Raw genomic sequence first — 17,448 nt, forward strand, 5'->3', positions numbered from 1 at the left:
GAGCAGCTAGCCCCGATCCTGAGGGGTTAAGGGTTAGGACGACAGGCGGACTGCCGCCCTGTGAGGAAGAACAAAAGGGTGATGCTTTCCTTTAAGGACCGGCACTCGGAGACAGAGCTGAAACTGCGTTAAACTGAACCTTACTGGAGGCCAATGCTCGTAAGTTCACTCCTTAAACGGCTGTACTTTCACACAGATGGCCCTATAAAATATGCAAGGACAGAGTTTATACTATAACATTTTCCCTACCTCCAAGACCGCTATGCCCATTTTCAACAATTCACACAAAGACACAAAGAAAGCGCAACTTGATTCATTATCTGGGGGGGGGGGGGGGGGGTAGCTTTGTGTGTCAGGACTGAAGTCACCATTGGGCTCTTGAATAAGGACCTTAACCCCAAGTGCTCTGCAGATGCTGAATTGGGAACACTGGGCTGGTGACCCTGCACTGTGACTCTGTGCATGTGTCTCATGAAGAGCGAGAGAGACGAAAACACAATTTGCCCCATGGGGATGAATTAAGGGTGGAGGGCACAGTGGTGTCATAGTCATTACCGGTGTGATTGTGCACCACGATATGGATTTCCATTTTACCGTTAACACCGCTTGAAGTCAACAGCCTAATTATACAACAGCCTTTATATAAAATCTAAAAAAATAAGCATTTTATTTTCTTCAGAGCTTCAGTTGTAATTTGAATACTCGTCCTTATATAGCATGTAACCGGTTTATCTGCGTGGTGTGAATTTTCTATCAAACACACTCTGACAAACCAAAAAATTTCAAAATAAACAAATTTTGTGTGATTATACACATTAAACAAAATAACCTGGTTAGACATATAGTAACAAATTCAAAATCACAATATATTCGTCAAATCAGCATATATACGTGCCGCTGTGTGGTAAACGGCACAACTGCCCAGTTAACACTAAAAGCGCCCCTTTCCCACACCAATGACCAGCAAACTCCTTTAACCCCCAAGTGAGACGCACTTCGGCGTTTGCAGCCCTTTCGTTAGCCATCAGGAGCCGTAATGAGCCAGCAGCGAATCTAACAGCCTGAACCGAAAAGCCGCGATGTTCCTACGAGTGGTGATTTCATGTTCGTCAAAGTTTACGTTATTTAACAACTATATTAAAGTAAACGTATTTTTTCTACAAATAACCTTAAGTGAAACAAAAAACGTAGGTTTTCAGGGCTGCCAGCTCTCACGCATCGGGCGTGACACTCACGCTTGACTCACGTGATACCCTGATATAGGGCTGTTCATTCGCGTCGCGATGTAATTGTGATTATATGGCACATGCGCAATAATCACTAGGCTTTAGGTCACAGGTGAGACATTTGTCCAGACGCCAGCTCTCAATGTTTCACCCGTCATCTAAAGCCCAAGTGATGATTCCACATGTGCCTTATTATCGTGATTACATCATGAAGTGATCGCGACAGCCCTAACGTGATAATAGTCACCGTCCAAACAGTGACAAAATACTTTGATAATAAATTTAGGTCATATTGCCCACCCCTAGTATGAATACAGTATCACTATTCAACTATACTAATATTTACGTGATAAAATTAACTAAAATTAAACCTGCAATATATTTTTTTCAAAGGGTTTTTTCCCCAACCCACTATTCCTTTAGAATCTGCTATGATCAGTAGATCAGTTGCTCCCTGGGATCTATTATCGGCTACTAAACCCGACCTAAGAGCTGAAATGTGGGGTGATCTGTAGTTACCAAAGACCAATTCTGCTCCACAAAACCTACGCCGGCAGCTTGCACTTCAGCCCCGCAAATTCCGTGGGAAGTGATTTCCATCAGCCTCTAAGGTGAGATGCGTGCTGAGGAGACTTTACACTGGGCTGGTACATTTGGCGGGGCGAAGCCTCTGCTTGCAAGCTGTAATTTCAAGAGAAGGCCCACTGCAGAAGCCTCCGCTTGTGAGGAATAATTCCTGGTGAAGGCCCACTTCAGAAGCCTCCGCTTGCGAGGAATAATTCCAGGTGAAGGCCTGCTTCAGAAGCCTCCGCTTGTGAGATATAATTCCTGGTGAAGGCCTGCTTCAGAAGCCACCGCTTGCGAGATATAATTCCAGGTGAAGGCCTGCTTCAGAAGCGTCCGCTTGTGAGATATAATTCCTGGTGAAGGCCTGCTTCAGAAGCCACCGCTTGCGAGATATAATTCCAGGTGAAGGCCTGCTTCAGAAGCCTCCGCTTGTGAGATATAATTCCAGGTGAAGGCCTGCTTCAGAATCCTCTGGCACTGACATCTTCCCTGCAGTCGTATGACAAACTCCCCACCTCACATGACTGAGCATGAAAGTAATTTCATGTGTAAAAGGCTTAAAATCATTACTAATTTGTGACGACAAGTCGTCAAGTGCCATCCTTGTCAAGTGCCTGTAGCATTTATAACATCCTGGTCTTCACATTTAAACATCTTTATATTTTAAAATGATAACACTTCACATTAACACATTAACCTTCATAATGCATTCATAAAACATTCACCTTCATATTGAATTCATAGAACATCCATAAGCAGCATGTAAGTATACCCTAACATCCCTTAACAGCTTTAAAATACATCATTAACAAACATTATATGATAGTATTGTATTATCATGTGTTTGATATCAATGTATATTAATTGCAGTTAATATAAAGAGTTACGTAACAAAACCTATGGAATTAAAGCCAGTAAAAAGTTCTTCTCATTTAAAAAAGGATGGGCGATCAGATCAATATTATATTGTGCAATAATCACCAGGGCTTCAGATGACAGATGAAACATTTTTGCCGGACACCAGCTTTTCGGTGCTATACGGATTGATTGTTTACACCCATACTTTGCTGAGCAGATTAGTAGTACAGCTAAAATATTTATGGGGCATTTTATGACGCCTCAGTATAAATTCGGTGTATCCTTATGTTTAATAAACGTGTCAGATTTTAAACTGCAAAAAGTACCACCTGTTCCTTTCTCCACTGCTACTTCAGTTCATATCGCACTAAAGTACAGTATACCAAACCATACTATACCAAAACGGTATTATGTGATGTGATCTGGGCAGGGGCACCGGCCGAACGGACATGGCACCAGCTACAAGGCAGGGGCACCGGGCCAATAGGACAGGGTGCCAGCTACAGGGCAGGGACACCGTGCCAATAGGACAGGGTGCCAGCTACAGGGCAGGGCCACCGGGCCAATAGGACAGGGTGCCAGCTACAGGGCAGGGCCACCGGGCCAATAGGACAGGGTGCCAGCTACAGGGCAGGGCCACCGGGCCAATAGGACAGGGTGCCAGCTACAGGGCAGGGACACCGGGCCAATAGGACAGGGTGCCAGCTACAGGGCAGGGCCACCTGCCCAGCCGGATACAGCGCCAGCTACAGGGCCAGAATCTTAAATAGCGTGATACAAACTTTCAGTCATACTGTCCAACACTATGTTACAGGGATACAGGCAGCACTATTGGGGGGGCCAAAACCAGGGGGTGTGCTTGAACCTCAATAAAGTGCATCTCCCCATGAAATGCTTTCCCCCATGACAATTGAAGGCCGAAAATCCCAGTACGAAAGGAATACCCACCAAGTTCTGCAGGTACCTGGAGCAAACAGAGTTTAAAACGGGCTATCGGAAGAATTTATTAGTACCCGATTGTGACAAAGCAACGTGTATGAAAACAAATTAACGTGCTCTTGTAAAATAAATCCATGCCTTTTAAAGCCTAGCAAAGCCATTAAAAGGAGTTTTACAGAACAACCCAACAGCTACATAAAAGTAAATTACCGACAACTGTCCAGAGAGATTTGGAGTAATCTAGGTTCTTTTGACAAAACCACGATGAATGTCATTTGCATGTTCATTTCATGGACTATATAGTTCTCTCTCAAATGTTACAATAAAATCTGCAGTTAAAAGAAAAATAAATGGTGTCACTATAATCCCTCCTACACGCTTGTATCACAAAATAAGCTATACTGCCAGCTTCCACAGCACGTTTGGCCTTATAAGTTTGTAACTATCAATAACACATTAAGCTCTCAATCCGTGCCCTCTAGGTTTAATCTCAGATGAGATTGTGTGCCCTTAAAAGAAATATATTACAGTCAAAGCAAAGTAAAATAACAGTGTTTTGCTGGTAACGCTGTCGACATCTCATTTGGGATGATAATCACTACCTTAACACAGGGGAGGTGCAGCTACTTAACTTCTGTAATCAGAGAGGCAGGAGGCTTTTTTTGGAAACGTATGTGTGACACCGGCCTCCACAGCGGCCGCCTCCCTCGCAGATCTTTGTGTGACGCTCGCATCAGGCGAGAGATGTTAATGATCAGCAGATGCCGTTTTCCCCCTCCAGATACTTCTATCTGTTGGCCCAGATTCAAACGCAGGCGTGAGGAGCCTCACGCCGTGGGATGTACAGTTTAGAGAAACATATTAAACACTGAAACGACTCACAGGCCAAATCGCCCACCTCTGTGAGCAGAAAACTTCTTGTATGTGTACAAATAAATTTTTAAAAATAAACGAAAAAAAACTCCAGCAGAACAATATAAATGCAAGAGCCAAGTCTGCGTTTCAGGCACAGATGACAAGGTTTGTTGCTCAAGCCAACAAATAAGTCACACTCCTGGGGGAGGGACACGAAATACGGCCAACGGAAAGCCACACAAGGACGTGACACGAAACAGCCACCTTCAAAGGATGAAATCCTCCATCTCCGGGCTCATACTCCAAAATAAAAAAGTGTAACAGTGTGTTAATTAGCAGAGTGAGTATCTGGAGCTCTGACAGGAAGACAGAGCGAGGAAGAGGCGGGGTTCACAGGACACTCTTAGAAGGCGATTAGAGGCAGGCAGGAACGAAGGAGACGCGATCCGAGGTGACACCCCAGAGGTGAGAGACGCGACAGAGCGCAGCTGGAGAGGAAGCGGGCGGAGTGGCTCACCCAAGCAGCTGCCAGCAGGACAACCTCAAACGGACGGGGCAGCTACCCTTCAGGCAACACACATCACCAGGACAGACTGCAGAAATCCTATATGACAGTGTTCCCCAAGCCGGTCCTCGGAGACCCACAGACGGTCCACGTTTTTGCTAGGGAGCTGGGAGGGAGTGAAAGCATGGACCGGCTGTGGGTCTCCGAGGACGGGCTTGGGGAACACAGATATAGGACATGCTAGACATTTGCAGCTGGTGTACTCGTATAAAAAGCCCATTCTCTTCATTTTGACAAACACTAATAAGGGTGACTGGGTACCTGGATGATTGCACTCGTAAAAGATTAGATATCGGGAAGAGCTTGGGTAAACAGGTCAAAATGGCGATAAGAAAAAAGTCATTATATGAGATTGTGGGGGGGGGGGGGGGGGGGTCAGATGCACAACAGGAGCAGAGACTCATCTGTCTGGTCACAAGATAGAACTGCAAGTTTGCACAAGCCCCCTTTTGGTAATCATTTCCATATGTCCACGTGTCGGGAAACGCTGACATATATGCTAACCAGGAAAACAGAGCTTGAATATAATGCCTGATTAATGCAAGAAAGGTTCATGCGGCGTTTGCACACAAGCAGAGTAGGTCACTACTGCAGGGAGCCCCCTTTTACACCGGATGGACCCAAAGGAGTTGAAAGAGAAAACATGCCGTTTCCACGCTGGGCCCCCAAAGCAGTCGCTCTGACTGGATCAATAAGGGGAAGAAGACGGGTTCTGCCGGTACCATGAGCACAGCCTCCCGTCGAGAGAGGCAGCTGCTGCTTCCACATGAGGGCCTCCATTAACCACTGAGCTATTCACAAGGTAAACACCCCGGAGCACCCCGGAGCCAGGTCCTCAGGGACCACCGGATTCTCCACATCTTTGCTCCCTCCCTGCTCCTGGCCAATAAAAAACACCAAATAGCTGGTTCTGGTGAACTAGGAACTGGGAAAGAGCAAAAATGTGGAATGTCTTTGGGTCCCAAAGGACTGAGCTGAGAAACAAGAGCGGCTGCACTCCTATGCACAATGCTGCCACCTATAGGTTGGCTGACCACTTCCTACTCTGACACACACACACACACACACACACACACACACACACACACACACACCATCCGGAAGGCCAGCTCTTTGCAAGCCCTCCCTACCTCAGAATCTACCCTTCAGACTCCCCACCACCTTCTGCAGCATTAATAGTCTTTCTGCAATAACAAAACGTCAACACTCAAGTCAACGTATAATGTAGTTCCTTGATGCTACTTCAGGCATTTTGGGGAATTCAAGCAGAGATGAACCAAATGGAAAATCTATAGCCTTGCTTGGGCAAAACAGTGGTGCCTAATGGCATTTGGCCACACAGTCGGGAATGCTGCTTTTAAATATTGATGGCGAACTGCATGTTGTAGGGAAAGGGCGAGGGGTGAGCAGGAATCACGGGGGATTATTGAAAGCTAGAATCTCACCGGCAAAGACAGACCCTTGTATCTACAGGTAGCAGGCAAACAGAACAGACAGTCTTGGGGCACAAGCTCGGTATGGTTCTTGCCAGTAAACATTTTGGGGTTTTTCCAAACAGGATCCAGCTTCTCCTTTTTGTTAAATCGATCGACTTCGACATTCCCCAAACCCCAAGTGACTGTTAGAATCATATCAGACTGCAGTAATGCACTGCAGAGCGATAATCAGGCTGCTTACGAAGGGTGCGGCCGGCCAGCTGGCCTTCAACATGCCTCGTTTTCTGCGGCCCGCAGCTTCGGCAGGAGCTGCTGTTTCCTCTCCACAGACGTCAGCTCCGTCTAGGGCGCCACCCCTGTCGAATTTTTAAGCGCTGCGTGCCAGTAGAGTTGGAAAAGGTGCGATAAAAATAAATCACCTTATCGGATGAAGGCAGCATTTTCACTTAATGTCTCAGATTGTCCATCCGGACTGTTAAAATCTATAATTATTAATACAAACACGAGGACAGGAAATGTCAAAAACATGGTGATTGGAGGGGGGGGTGGGGTGGGGGCTGTCATTCAAGAGGCTGCTCTGGCCAGTGGGTGCGAGGAGACTGGGCGAATGGGACAAGGAGTCAAAAAAAGGACACCTCACAGACTTCTCTGCAACAGATTTGTCGATTCACTGGAGCCAGTCACACTTCTGCCTGTGGACACACACCTCAACCACCCCCAGAAAACTTCAGGATGGATACAAGAAAGGAGGGAATGACGCAAGGAAGGATACCGAGATGGATGGATAGACAGACAGATGGATGGATGGAAATCCACATTCTGCAGCAATGCCTCACATGCAAGCTGTTAAAGAGGAGGTTCATCCTGGAAGTGGCACATGGAGGGACAGTTCAGCCGCCAGATAAGCAAACCCTCCTGCAGGGGGGAGGCTGGGACAGCGGCTGACAGCGCCCAGGGAGGGCTGGTCGGGCGCGCCCAGGGAGGGCTGGTCGGGCGCTCCCAGGGAGGGCTGGTCGGGCGCGCCCAGGGAGGGCTGGTCGGGCGCGCCCAGGGAGGGCTGGTCGGGCGCTCCCAGGGAGGGCTGGTCGGGCGCTCCCAGGGAGGGCTGGTCGGGCGCGCCCAGGGAGGGCTGGTCGGGCGCACCCCGTGGATGGTGAGGCATCGGTCCTCCCTGGAGACGTGTGTCGAGGCGTAATCGTCTCCAGCAGAGCACGGGAAGCAGGCCACGCTCATCCTATGCAGCGGAGCGCTATTCAGCGTACGAGAGCACAGAAAGGGTGCTGTCCACACGCTGCGACGGCACATAGAGTAACACACACAGGATGGGGATGGGCGGGGCCAAGAGGGGGATCCGTGCATGTGGACCAAAGTCCCTGAAACCAGAAAGAACGGCAAACACTATACATACTCATACAGGGCTCCTTCTCCAGGACAGAGCTGAACCCATTTCTGCCAGAGTTTTGTGCAAAGTCACAGTAGACGTACCGAGGACACTTTCTGTCTCTATGTCTGAATTGCATCCTCATGCTTAGTCTGGTCAGGCATCAGCCAGTGTGGGACAGAGCAAATATCCAAGTTAGGGACCTGCCACAAATGTGGCACTGGCCAGCAAAGGGAAAGAAGAGGCAGACAGAGGGAGCTGGGCACAAGGGAAAGAGGCAGACAGACATTCAGAGGCAGACAGAGGGAGCTGGGCACAAGGGAAAGAGGCAGACAGGCATTCAGAGGCAGACAGAGGGAGCTGGGCACAAGGGAAAGAGGCAGACAGGCATTCAGAGGCAGACAGAGGGAGCTGGGCAGAAGGGAAAGAGGCAGACAGACATTCAGAGGCAGACAGAGGGATCTGGGCACAAGGGAAAGAGACAGACAGGCATTCAGAGGCAGACAGAGGGAGCTGGGCACAAGGGAAAGAGGCAGACAGGCATTCAGAGGCAGACAGAGGGAGCTGGGCACAAGGGAAAGAGACAGACAGGCATTCAGAGGCAGACAGAGGGAGCTGGGCAGAAGGGAAAGAGGCAGACAGACTGTCAGAGGCAGACAGAGGGATCTGGGCACAAGGGAAAGAGGCAGACAGACATTCAGAGGCAGACAGAGGGAGCTGGGCACAAGGGGCAATTATTCAACTGCCAGTTATCAAAAAGCTTTTAGTTTCAGTAATTAAAAAAATCCAGTTTTTTCCACCAGATAATTTAGCATGTCAATGTATTCAAAACAGCCACACAAAGAGGAAACACATTTAGTGCTTTATCATGCAGTTATAAGGCAATTAAAGGGGAAGAATGATAGTTACTCAGCGTTAAAATTGAATAATAATTGAATATTTGATATGTACCCTGGGAAACAGAACTGGCCCTCAAAAAGCTGAGAAATGTAATTTTAGCTGAAATATTTAACATGGTAAATAAGTCTCTCTCTCTCTCTCTCACTCTCTCTCTCACTCTCTCACAGACAGACATATGTACACAAAGAAACAGACACGTACACATATACCCATCCTAAATGGCCATGTCTATAATCATCTGCCTTTTTTCAGTATATGGCGGTAGTTTGGGTATACCCAGGGCTGTGGAGTCGGAGTCGGAGCATTTATCTACCGAGTCCACAGCCCTGGGTATACCTCTATTTTCATTCACTGAAATACATCAGAATAGCGTTGCTTTTAAAATATTGTCAATATGGCACAGAATAATTTATGGACAGAGCAGGGGACACTGGACAGGAGGCCTGTGCATATCAGAGCAGGCAGGCATACATGAGTACACTCGCTATTGACTATTCAGGAAACGCTGTCAGACACAGGGGGAAGATCGAGGGGGAAGATCGTACCCCAACTGGAGAGGTGTGAGGCAAGAGCCTCCTGCTGCATGATTACAGAAGTGAATGATCTAATCAAGGTCCACAGCCGCACATCTCCCATCGTGCAGACTGCCAAGGCGACTCGGGGACCCACCATCCTGAGGAGCAGAGATAGGATCAGCGGGAGCAGAGAGAGTGGGACTGTCTGCGGCGGTATCTGCAGCTGGACTGCTCCGCCGTCTAAAGGGACCTATGCTAGATGCAGTGGCTGATACAGGGCCCGGATCACGGCCCAATCGAGCACGGCGTGAGGGGCCCCCTGGATCGTGGGTGAGTACAGCGTGAGGGGCCCCTGGATTGTGGCCCTTCAAGCACGGCATGAGGGCCTCCCAGATCGCGGCCCAATCGAGCACTGCAAGACTGGCCCCCAGATTGCAGCCAAGCGAGTGCAGCACGATGGGCCCCGGATCGCAGTCGACTGAACTCAGCGCAATAGGCTCCCAGATCGCGATCGAGTGAGCGCAGCGCAATGGGCTCCCAGATCGCGATCGAGTGAACGCAGCGCAATAGGCTCCCAGATCGCGATCGCGTGAACGCAGCGCAATAGGCTCCCAGATCGCGATCGAGTGAGCGCAGCGCAATAGGCTCCCAGATCGCGATCGAGTGAGCGCAGCGCAATGGGCTCCCAAGATCGCGATCGAGTGAACGCAGCGCAATAGGCTCCCAGATCATGATCGAGTGAACGCAGCGCAATGGGCTCCCAAGATCGCGATCGAGTGAACGCAGCACAATAGGCTCCCAGATCGCGATCGAGTGAACGCAGCGCAATAGGCTCCCAGATCGCGATCGAGTGAGCGCAGCGCAATGGGCTCCCAAGATCGCGATCGAGGGAACGCAGCACAATAGGCTCCCAAGATCGCGATCGAGTGAACGCAGCACAATAGGCTCCCAGATCGCGATCGAGTGAACGCAGCACAATGGGCTCCCAGATCACGATTGAGTGAGCACGGCGTGAGGGGCCCCATAGGTCGTGGCATGTGGGGCTGCCAAATGGAGGCTGAGTGAGCTCGGATGGCAGCCCAGCGAATGAGACCCACCCCCACCCTGAGCAGGGGATGCTGCTCTTCCTGTTTACCAGCAGCCATCGGTGCATACAGAAGGGGCTGGAGGTCTTGTGACCGCCGCGTCAGGCTGAGCACTATGTTTAGAAAGCAGCACCTAAAGCCACCTGGGAGGGTGACAGCAGCGCATCCTCACTTCAGACAGACGGCGAGGCACTTCGTGTAACACGAACGAGCGCAAACTGCAGCGGTGCTCAGCTCCGCCCTCATTAGCCATGAGATCCGTCACTCGCCAACTTCATTCCAGAGGGCGGGGTCAAGCTCTAATCTAACACTCCAGCCCTAATTAACCCTCTGGGGTCGAGCGCGTCGGCGACGACGCAGCGTATTTTTCGCGTCTATTTCAGTTTACATCTCACTGAAATCTTTATGTAGAATCAAGAAAAAAAACGCTGCCTAAATCCATAATCTGTCTTTTTAAAATGTTCAGTGTCGGAAGTATTAAAGTTGTTAAAGTTGTTGTTGAGTTCGGTTTTTCTTATTTATTTATCCAACTGAATATTGCAACTACATCATTTAGTCATCTTCATGTAGCCAAGACTTTGGTGATCAGATATCTGGGATCAAAACAAATTGCCACCATTGCTTACTATGTACTTTTATAATGTTTCTGCAAGTGTTCCAAACTGCATTTTGCAATGTCTATACTTTGATGTGAGATTACAAACTTAACATAAATCTGACATTTACAATTTATAAAGATGAGTTTAATGGCAAAACAAATATATAAGAAATAATGTATTTGCCATGAATTAAGTTTATGATATTGAAAGTAATGTGTGATCATGCCCTAGTCAGTGGTTGTGTGTTCCCTACCCCTAGACCCCAAAGGGTTAACTACGCAACCACCTCATCCACTTTCATAGCAGGTGTCGTTCCTGAGAGCTCATACTCGCCCTGATGGGGGCGCACTGGGCCCCCCACAGAAACACAGCTGAACCCCTTCAAAGTCCTTCCCCTTTCATCCAGGCCACACGATCAAGGAGTCAAGAGCAACTCCGATCAAAAGCCATGCATCAGCCAAATAATCAACCTCAGCGCATCTGCGAGATCTCCTTACGGCCTGCAGACCACGCTGACATATCATTTAACAGTTCCTCTTCTATTCCTGGACCCATTGTATGCTGTGAATAAGCACTCAGGGTTCTGAGACGGCTCTATTCCAAACGGGCTGACAGACTAATGGTACAAATACGAGCTGACATGGTAATTAGCAGGCACACGAAACGAGGACGGCATGAAGACCCTGGGCTGGTGCTCAGTTGTGCTGCGGTGCAGCCAGGAACAGTTCAGCAGGGAACACAGAGCAATAAAACCCGGGTCCAGGGTGCTGGACAAAAAGCCATATCGTATCAAAGGACATTCAAGAGTCGAACAGCGTGATATATCAGGAAATGTGCCCAGAGCATGCCATTTTTATGGGGATGTCTCGGCCTTTGACCTATAGCTGAAGCCTGACATGGAGAGAGACTTCAGCATTGTGGTATGACACAGTCCCCAGCCAGAGCGAGAGAAACTGAGAAAACCTGATATGTCAATAAATAATTGATTTGTGAGAGCTTTGTTTGGCAAGGAGGAGGTACTGCGATGGCCTTTTTTCCTTCCAGAAGGAAAATTGCAATTTTTATGGCCATATTCACAAAGGGGGGTTTGGAGCTGGACCCGTGTTGGGGTGGGAGGAGGAGCTTATGGGCCTCCAATCAGGAGATGGCGAGCACCCAAAAGAGCTCCTAAATGACCGACATTTCTGGGTGAAAACCAGTACCTTGCAACAGAGACTATTCAGTACCACCTAATGAACCGCCATAGTGAGAAATAAATGAAGAGCCTGGGGGGATAGGGAGGGCGAGATGGGGGGTGGGCTTACAAAATGATGGAAGCTTTTGTCCACTAGCACAGATTCTGACACTGTACAACTCTGCATTTTTAGTGTTACTACTTTCTGCTGAAGTACTGCTTAAAGTACCTTAAACGGCGGCAGCCAGAGAAAGGGCAGCTCCTAAATTGAGTGAAAGGCCCAAAACATAAACATGAAGTCTCACGGTATTAGATCTTCACAAGGAGAGAGCAGCATAGTGTTCAGTCAGCATGACATCTGCTGTGCCTGTGTCTGTGTAACTGAACACAGCAAATCTGAACCACCAGATTAACCTGCAACAGACCTGTGCTTTTTTTTGTCAAATGGTCTCCACCTGGAACTGCTTGTTAAAAAACTGTAAAGCCCCTTAAAATCCAGGTTGGATCATTTCAATGATGGTGTCACCAGCCCTCCCCCGGGGAGACAGGGAGGGGTCGTCATTTTAATCAGAGCTCCCACTTGGACAGCCGGATTTGTGGAACAACAGTTGAGATGGACATGCTGAAGACGTCCCCCGCGAGGCACAGCGAGGGACGTGGGACAGCATGTGACTCTTGCGGTATGAATTCAGCAGAGTCACTAAGACGACATTAGGGAGAGCTGCTGAACATGGGCAGCCCAGAAGCTTCCAGAGCCGAGTGTAAACAATACTGGCCTATTTACACTGGTAGAAGTGACTGCTTTCAGCGGTTTACGCCTGAATGCCAGTCTGAGGATCACATCTCATATCGTCTTTGCAAATCAGCCACAAGCTTCTTCGCTCAGATATTGTCCATCTTACACATCAAATATATAATACACAAAGTTCGGAATGATCAATAAGGAGAGGGAATCCTGGTCACCTTTGAGCGTGATCCTCCTCTTCCTCAAAATACACTACAAAGATCACAGCCACCAAAAGCACGTCAGCTTCAAAAATGTCCGTTTTACACATTTCCGCTGCCTTTGCCTCAAAAGACACCAAACGACATCCAAAGTAAGAGCAACTCCCTCCAGGGCGACATCAGCCATGACAAGGTTGTAACATCAGGCCGAGATCCGTCCACAGGCGTCTCCCGGCCAGGCAGCAGGAGGCGGAGCGAGCGCAGCTGACATGGCATTGACACGACGACGCTTTTTGCGGGGAGAGAGGAGGAGGCTGGTAATCGATGGGCACACCAGCAGACTGCTCAGAGAACAACAAAATAAAACTCTCAGCTCCTCCAGCGAACACATTATTAACCTCCGGGAATGCTACTCCAGTGCAGTTAAAACAGACCCTGCAGGCAGGCAGTGATCCTGAAGGGGTCGAAATGGGTAGGCAAAGACAGACGGGAAGGCACAGCAGAAGGCACGGGTTAAAGGCACGGGTTAAAGGCACGGGTTAAAGGCAAGGCAATGTCTGAGGAGTCCTCGAGTTTAAACATTCCTGACGGAAACGCACTGGGCGGACTTTGCCACTTTACCGCGCAGCACAGGGCCGGAGACACAGGTCCTCTAAAGCCTCTAAATGCACATCCAGCACCATAATGGTCTCTGCCTTAACAACATCACATAAAAACGCCACCAGAGACATTTTTAATCTTCCACAGCGATGGAGATAATTAATTACCAACATCACGAATGCTGAAATGCGATCCATCTTATTGTGCTCAAAGTTTGCCCTATCACTTCTAACACGATCCTAAACATAAAGTACCTTCAATACCCAAACAAAGACATCAACAACTATTTGGAGTGAAAAAATGTAATGATTAATATAAGTGGCATATTTTAATTATGCCATGACTGGATGGGTCTCTAAACCGCCGACATATAAAAGCTACCCCATTGCTTTATGTGCTTTCTGAAAAATGCTACCCCGTTTTCAATTAAGATATGCATTGTAATGTAATTTGGCACTGTCTACAATCTCATTATCGGGAGCCTTTCCAAATAGATTAAGCTAGTCCCTAGTTACTATAGCTACACCTCATTATACTGTTGGGTAATAAAAAATGCTTAGGCTGCACTAAGAGAGCAAACGGAAGCCGATGAAGACTTTACATCAGAGCACAGACAGGGACCGAGGCGCAGGCAGACAGGGACCGAGGCGCAGGCAGGTCCCTGGGGGGTCAGGACCTGGTCAAACACCTGCAACTGGCAGCACATGTGATTAAAATATTAAAAATGTGCGTTTGATTACATCACCTCCTTCCAGGCTGGACCCCATTACTAACCACAGAACAGGAGAGATCAACAGAGTTACACACTACAGTCGGTCCCAGCCAAAGCCCCGCCCCGAGGGCACCAAGATGGTCTCCGCCCCGCATCCAGTCCCTGTCCAGTCCCCGCCTGTACCAAAACCACACCCACCCCATCCCCACCTGTACCAAAACCACACCCACCCCATCCCCACCTGTACCAAAACCACACCCACCCAATCCCCACCTGTACCAAAACCACGCCCACCCAATCCCCACCTGTACCAAAACCACGCCCACCCAATCCCCACCTGTACCAAAACCACTCCCACCCTATCCCCACCTGTACCAAAACCACACCCACCCAATCCCCACCTGTACCAAAACCACACCCACCCAATCCCCACCTGTACCAAAACCACACCCACCCAATCCCCACCTGTACCAAAACCACACCCACCCCGTCCCCACCTGTACCAAAACCACACCCACCCCGTCCCCACCTGTACCAAAACCACACCCACCCCGTCCCCACCTGTACCAAAACCACACCCACCCCATCCCCACCTGTACCAAAACCACGTGGGCGTCGGTCCAGCGCGTGTGCAAAGGTACTGCAATGTTAACAATACAAGAAGCAATGTAATCAAACTATAATATGAGCAATTTCATATATACATGTGGGGTCCAATCCCTGCTCATTAGTGTGTCAGTCATCAGTTCCACACACTGAGAAGACCCTGACACACAGAGCAGCGAACCCCCCAAGCAGGAGCACAGAGCCGATTCACACCATGGCGCTGAATGTACCTCTTAACCACTGACCAGTTGGGGGTGGGGAATTTTATATGCACATATATATTTACACACAAACACAAAGCCAAACTTAAAGGTGTAAAAGGATAAAATGCATTTGTCTTCTAGGGGATTTTTTTTGTCCTGCAGCATCACAAAATTACAAAATACTGCAAAATCCATTTTTTGTTGCTGTTAACATTCAGCCTCTGTGTTAAGTTACCTACAGTATAGTACACTTTCTATTGACTGTCTGGGAGAAGTAACACAAATGCCAACAGGACTTTACATGTTGTGTGCAAACAAAACGCTGGGATGTGGTTTTGGGTCTTGTACCGCATGACCCGAGTCCGATGTTTGAAAAAGCAGGGGAGAGAGGCGTATCGGGATGCAGTTTTTAAGTATAAAGGTCAATCAATGGAACTAATCATTAAACTATCGCCGCCTTAACAGTGACTGGTGAACTTTTACCTTTCAACGTGCCCAGCTGGGTAGACTTTAACCTATAACTTCATGGAAGGCAAGTTCTGTTGTAGAGTTTAAAAAATATATTAAACGGCAAGGTAAATTAAGCTTAAAGGTAACTGAAGCGTTTTAACAAGTCACAAAAAGTTTTAGTTTGTGCTGAAAAATCGACGAAGTATATTAGGTATAATACAGTGTGAGTGTAGGCACAACAACCTAGGTTCAAGCACTTTATTGTCAATGCGCATCTAGCAATACATACAGAAAGAACAATTGTAAAAGATTATGGTTCGCAAAAGAATGCATTAAGTTTGACTGAATATTATGCGCCCTGGAGTATACTGTATATTGTGAAAGGTGCAGCTGGAATTTAGATCAAGTAAGTGAATAAAGCAGGCAGTCATTCATGACAAACAGCATACAGCTGTCCGCCGTACAAAAACCGATTACGGTTATGTATACGAGTAAGGCGACACGTCTGACAGCAGTCTGTACCTTGCTCTTATCCAGAAACAAGTGCCTGCCACTGGCTCCACGCAGTCCCCTCAAGACCGCCCGAGATGCCATGGGTGCCGCCATCATGGACCGGAAGCGCGAACTGAGGTAAAGTGCGCGTCAGCTGACTACTAATACGCGAGAAGCCCGCTAAATATCGCGAGAAGTGGCGATCGGCGGCACCTGCACGGCCACGTGGGCGTCGGGTCCAGCGCGTGTGCAAAGGCACTGCAATGTTAACAATACAAAAAATACAAAAAATTACAGAAGCAATGTAATCAAACTATAATATGCATCGGATCTTCAGTATCTTTGTACAATAGTTATTACATTTAGTGATCTTTGAAAAGAATAGGACCTGTTTATTTTGTTTTGAATACATAAGTAGAGAGCTATATGTTTTATGTAATAATACCGGTTTATAAAATATGGAGTCATTAGAATTATAGTATTTGTTTTCATGTAAAAAAGACAATGTTTATTTTAAGATTAGAATAGAACAGAATACAATACAGTACACCATATTTATTGTTATTGTACACGTCCAACGAAACACTATAAGCTTTCTCCAGTTCCAGTAGGAATTACATTACAAATTAGATACTGTCTTAGAGCGAATTTCTGTGGTGAAATGTAATAAATGTCTCTTAAGAATCAACAACAAACAAAACAAAAGTATGAAGTATGGACTTTGCCTCTTTGCACACAATATTTGTCCTTTAAATATCAATGACAAAATGACCTTGTCATGCAGAGCAGCCCAATGTGTAAATACTTACAAGGATAATCGGTAGCACTCAGCACATTCCAGTGATAAAATGACTTCACACAAATGTTTGATCTTTATTTAGTTTGTTTAGAGAAACTACAGCAGATAGAAAGGTCCCTCGTAAATGCGAACAAAATTGATTAAAAGATTTCAATATCAAGTACTAGAATTGAGATAATAATGAAACGTGCAGGAATTGTTACCTGGCCCTCCCTCCTGGTTTGTGACCGATCTAAAGTGTCGTGATTTTCTGAGTTTGATTATCAGTCACTCAGGCCTTACAGCAGCTTCACCTTAATACTTGAGATGATAAGTGTATATAATACTCATAATACTCATAGAGATCAGGGTAGAGTGACTAGATCTCCTGGTTTGACTGGGACAGTCTTAATTTCAGGCTGTCTCAAGAAATACCTGAAATACAACAATAAATATAAATATCCTGGTTTTAACATCCAAGCGATCTACAAAAAGTTTTAATGTGCATCAAACTCAGCTCAGACCACACACACATCAAACCACTAATCACACAAGGGAAAAA

The 17,448-nt window shown here is 47.4% G+C and overlaps 1 protein-coding gene across 1 annotated transcript in view; it reads right to left on the reverse strand.

Annotated features, from left to right (window-relative positions):
• suclg2 (succinate-CoA ligase GDP-forming subunit beta) overlaps positions 1–16,258 on the reverse strand; it is a 70,988-nt gene extending 54,730 nt beyond the window's left edge. Inside the window, exon 1 of the mRNA XM_023794027.2 lies at positions 16,139–16,258. Coding sequence (XP_023649795.1) covers positions 16,139–16,225 — 87 coding nt within the window. The 5' untranslated portion in view covers positions 16,226–16,258. The remainder of the gene's footprint in view (positions 1–16,138) is intronic.
• Between the last annotated feature and the right edge of the window lie 1,190 nt (positions 16,259–17,448).

Source organism: Paramormyrops kingsleyae, chromosome 8 (genome assembly GCF_048594095.1).
Source record: "Paramormyrops kingsleyae isolate MSU_618 chromosome 8, PKINGS_0.4, whole genome shotgun sequence".
Lineage (NCBI taxonomy): Eukaryota > Metazoa > Chordata > Actinopteri > Osteoglossiformes > Mormyridae > Paramormyrops > Paramormyrops kingsleyae.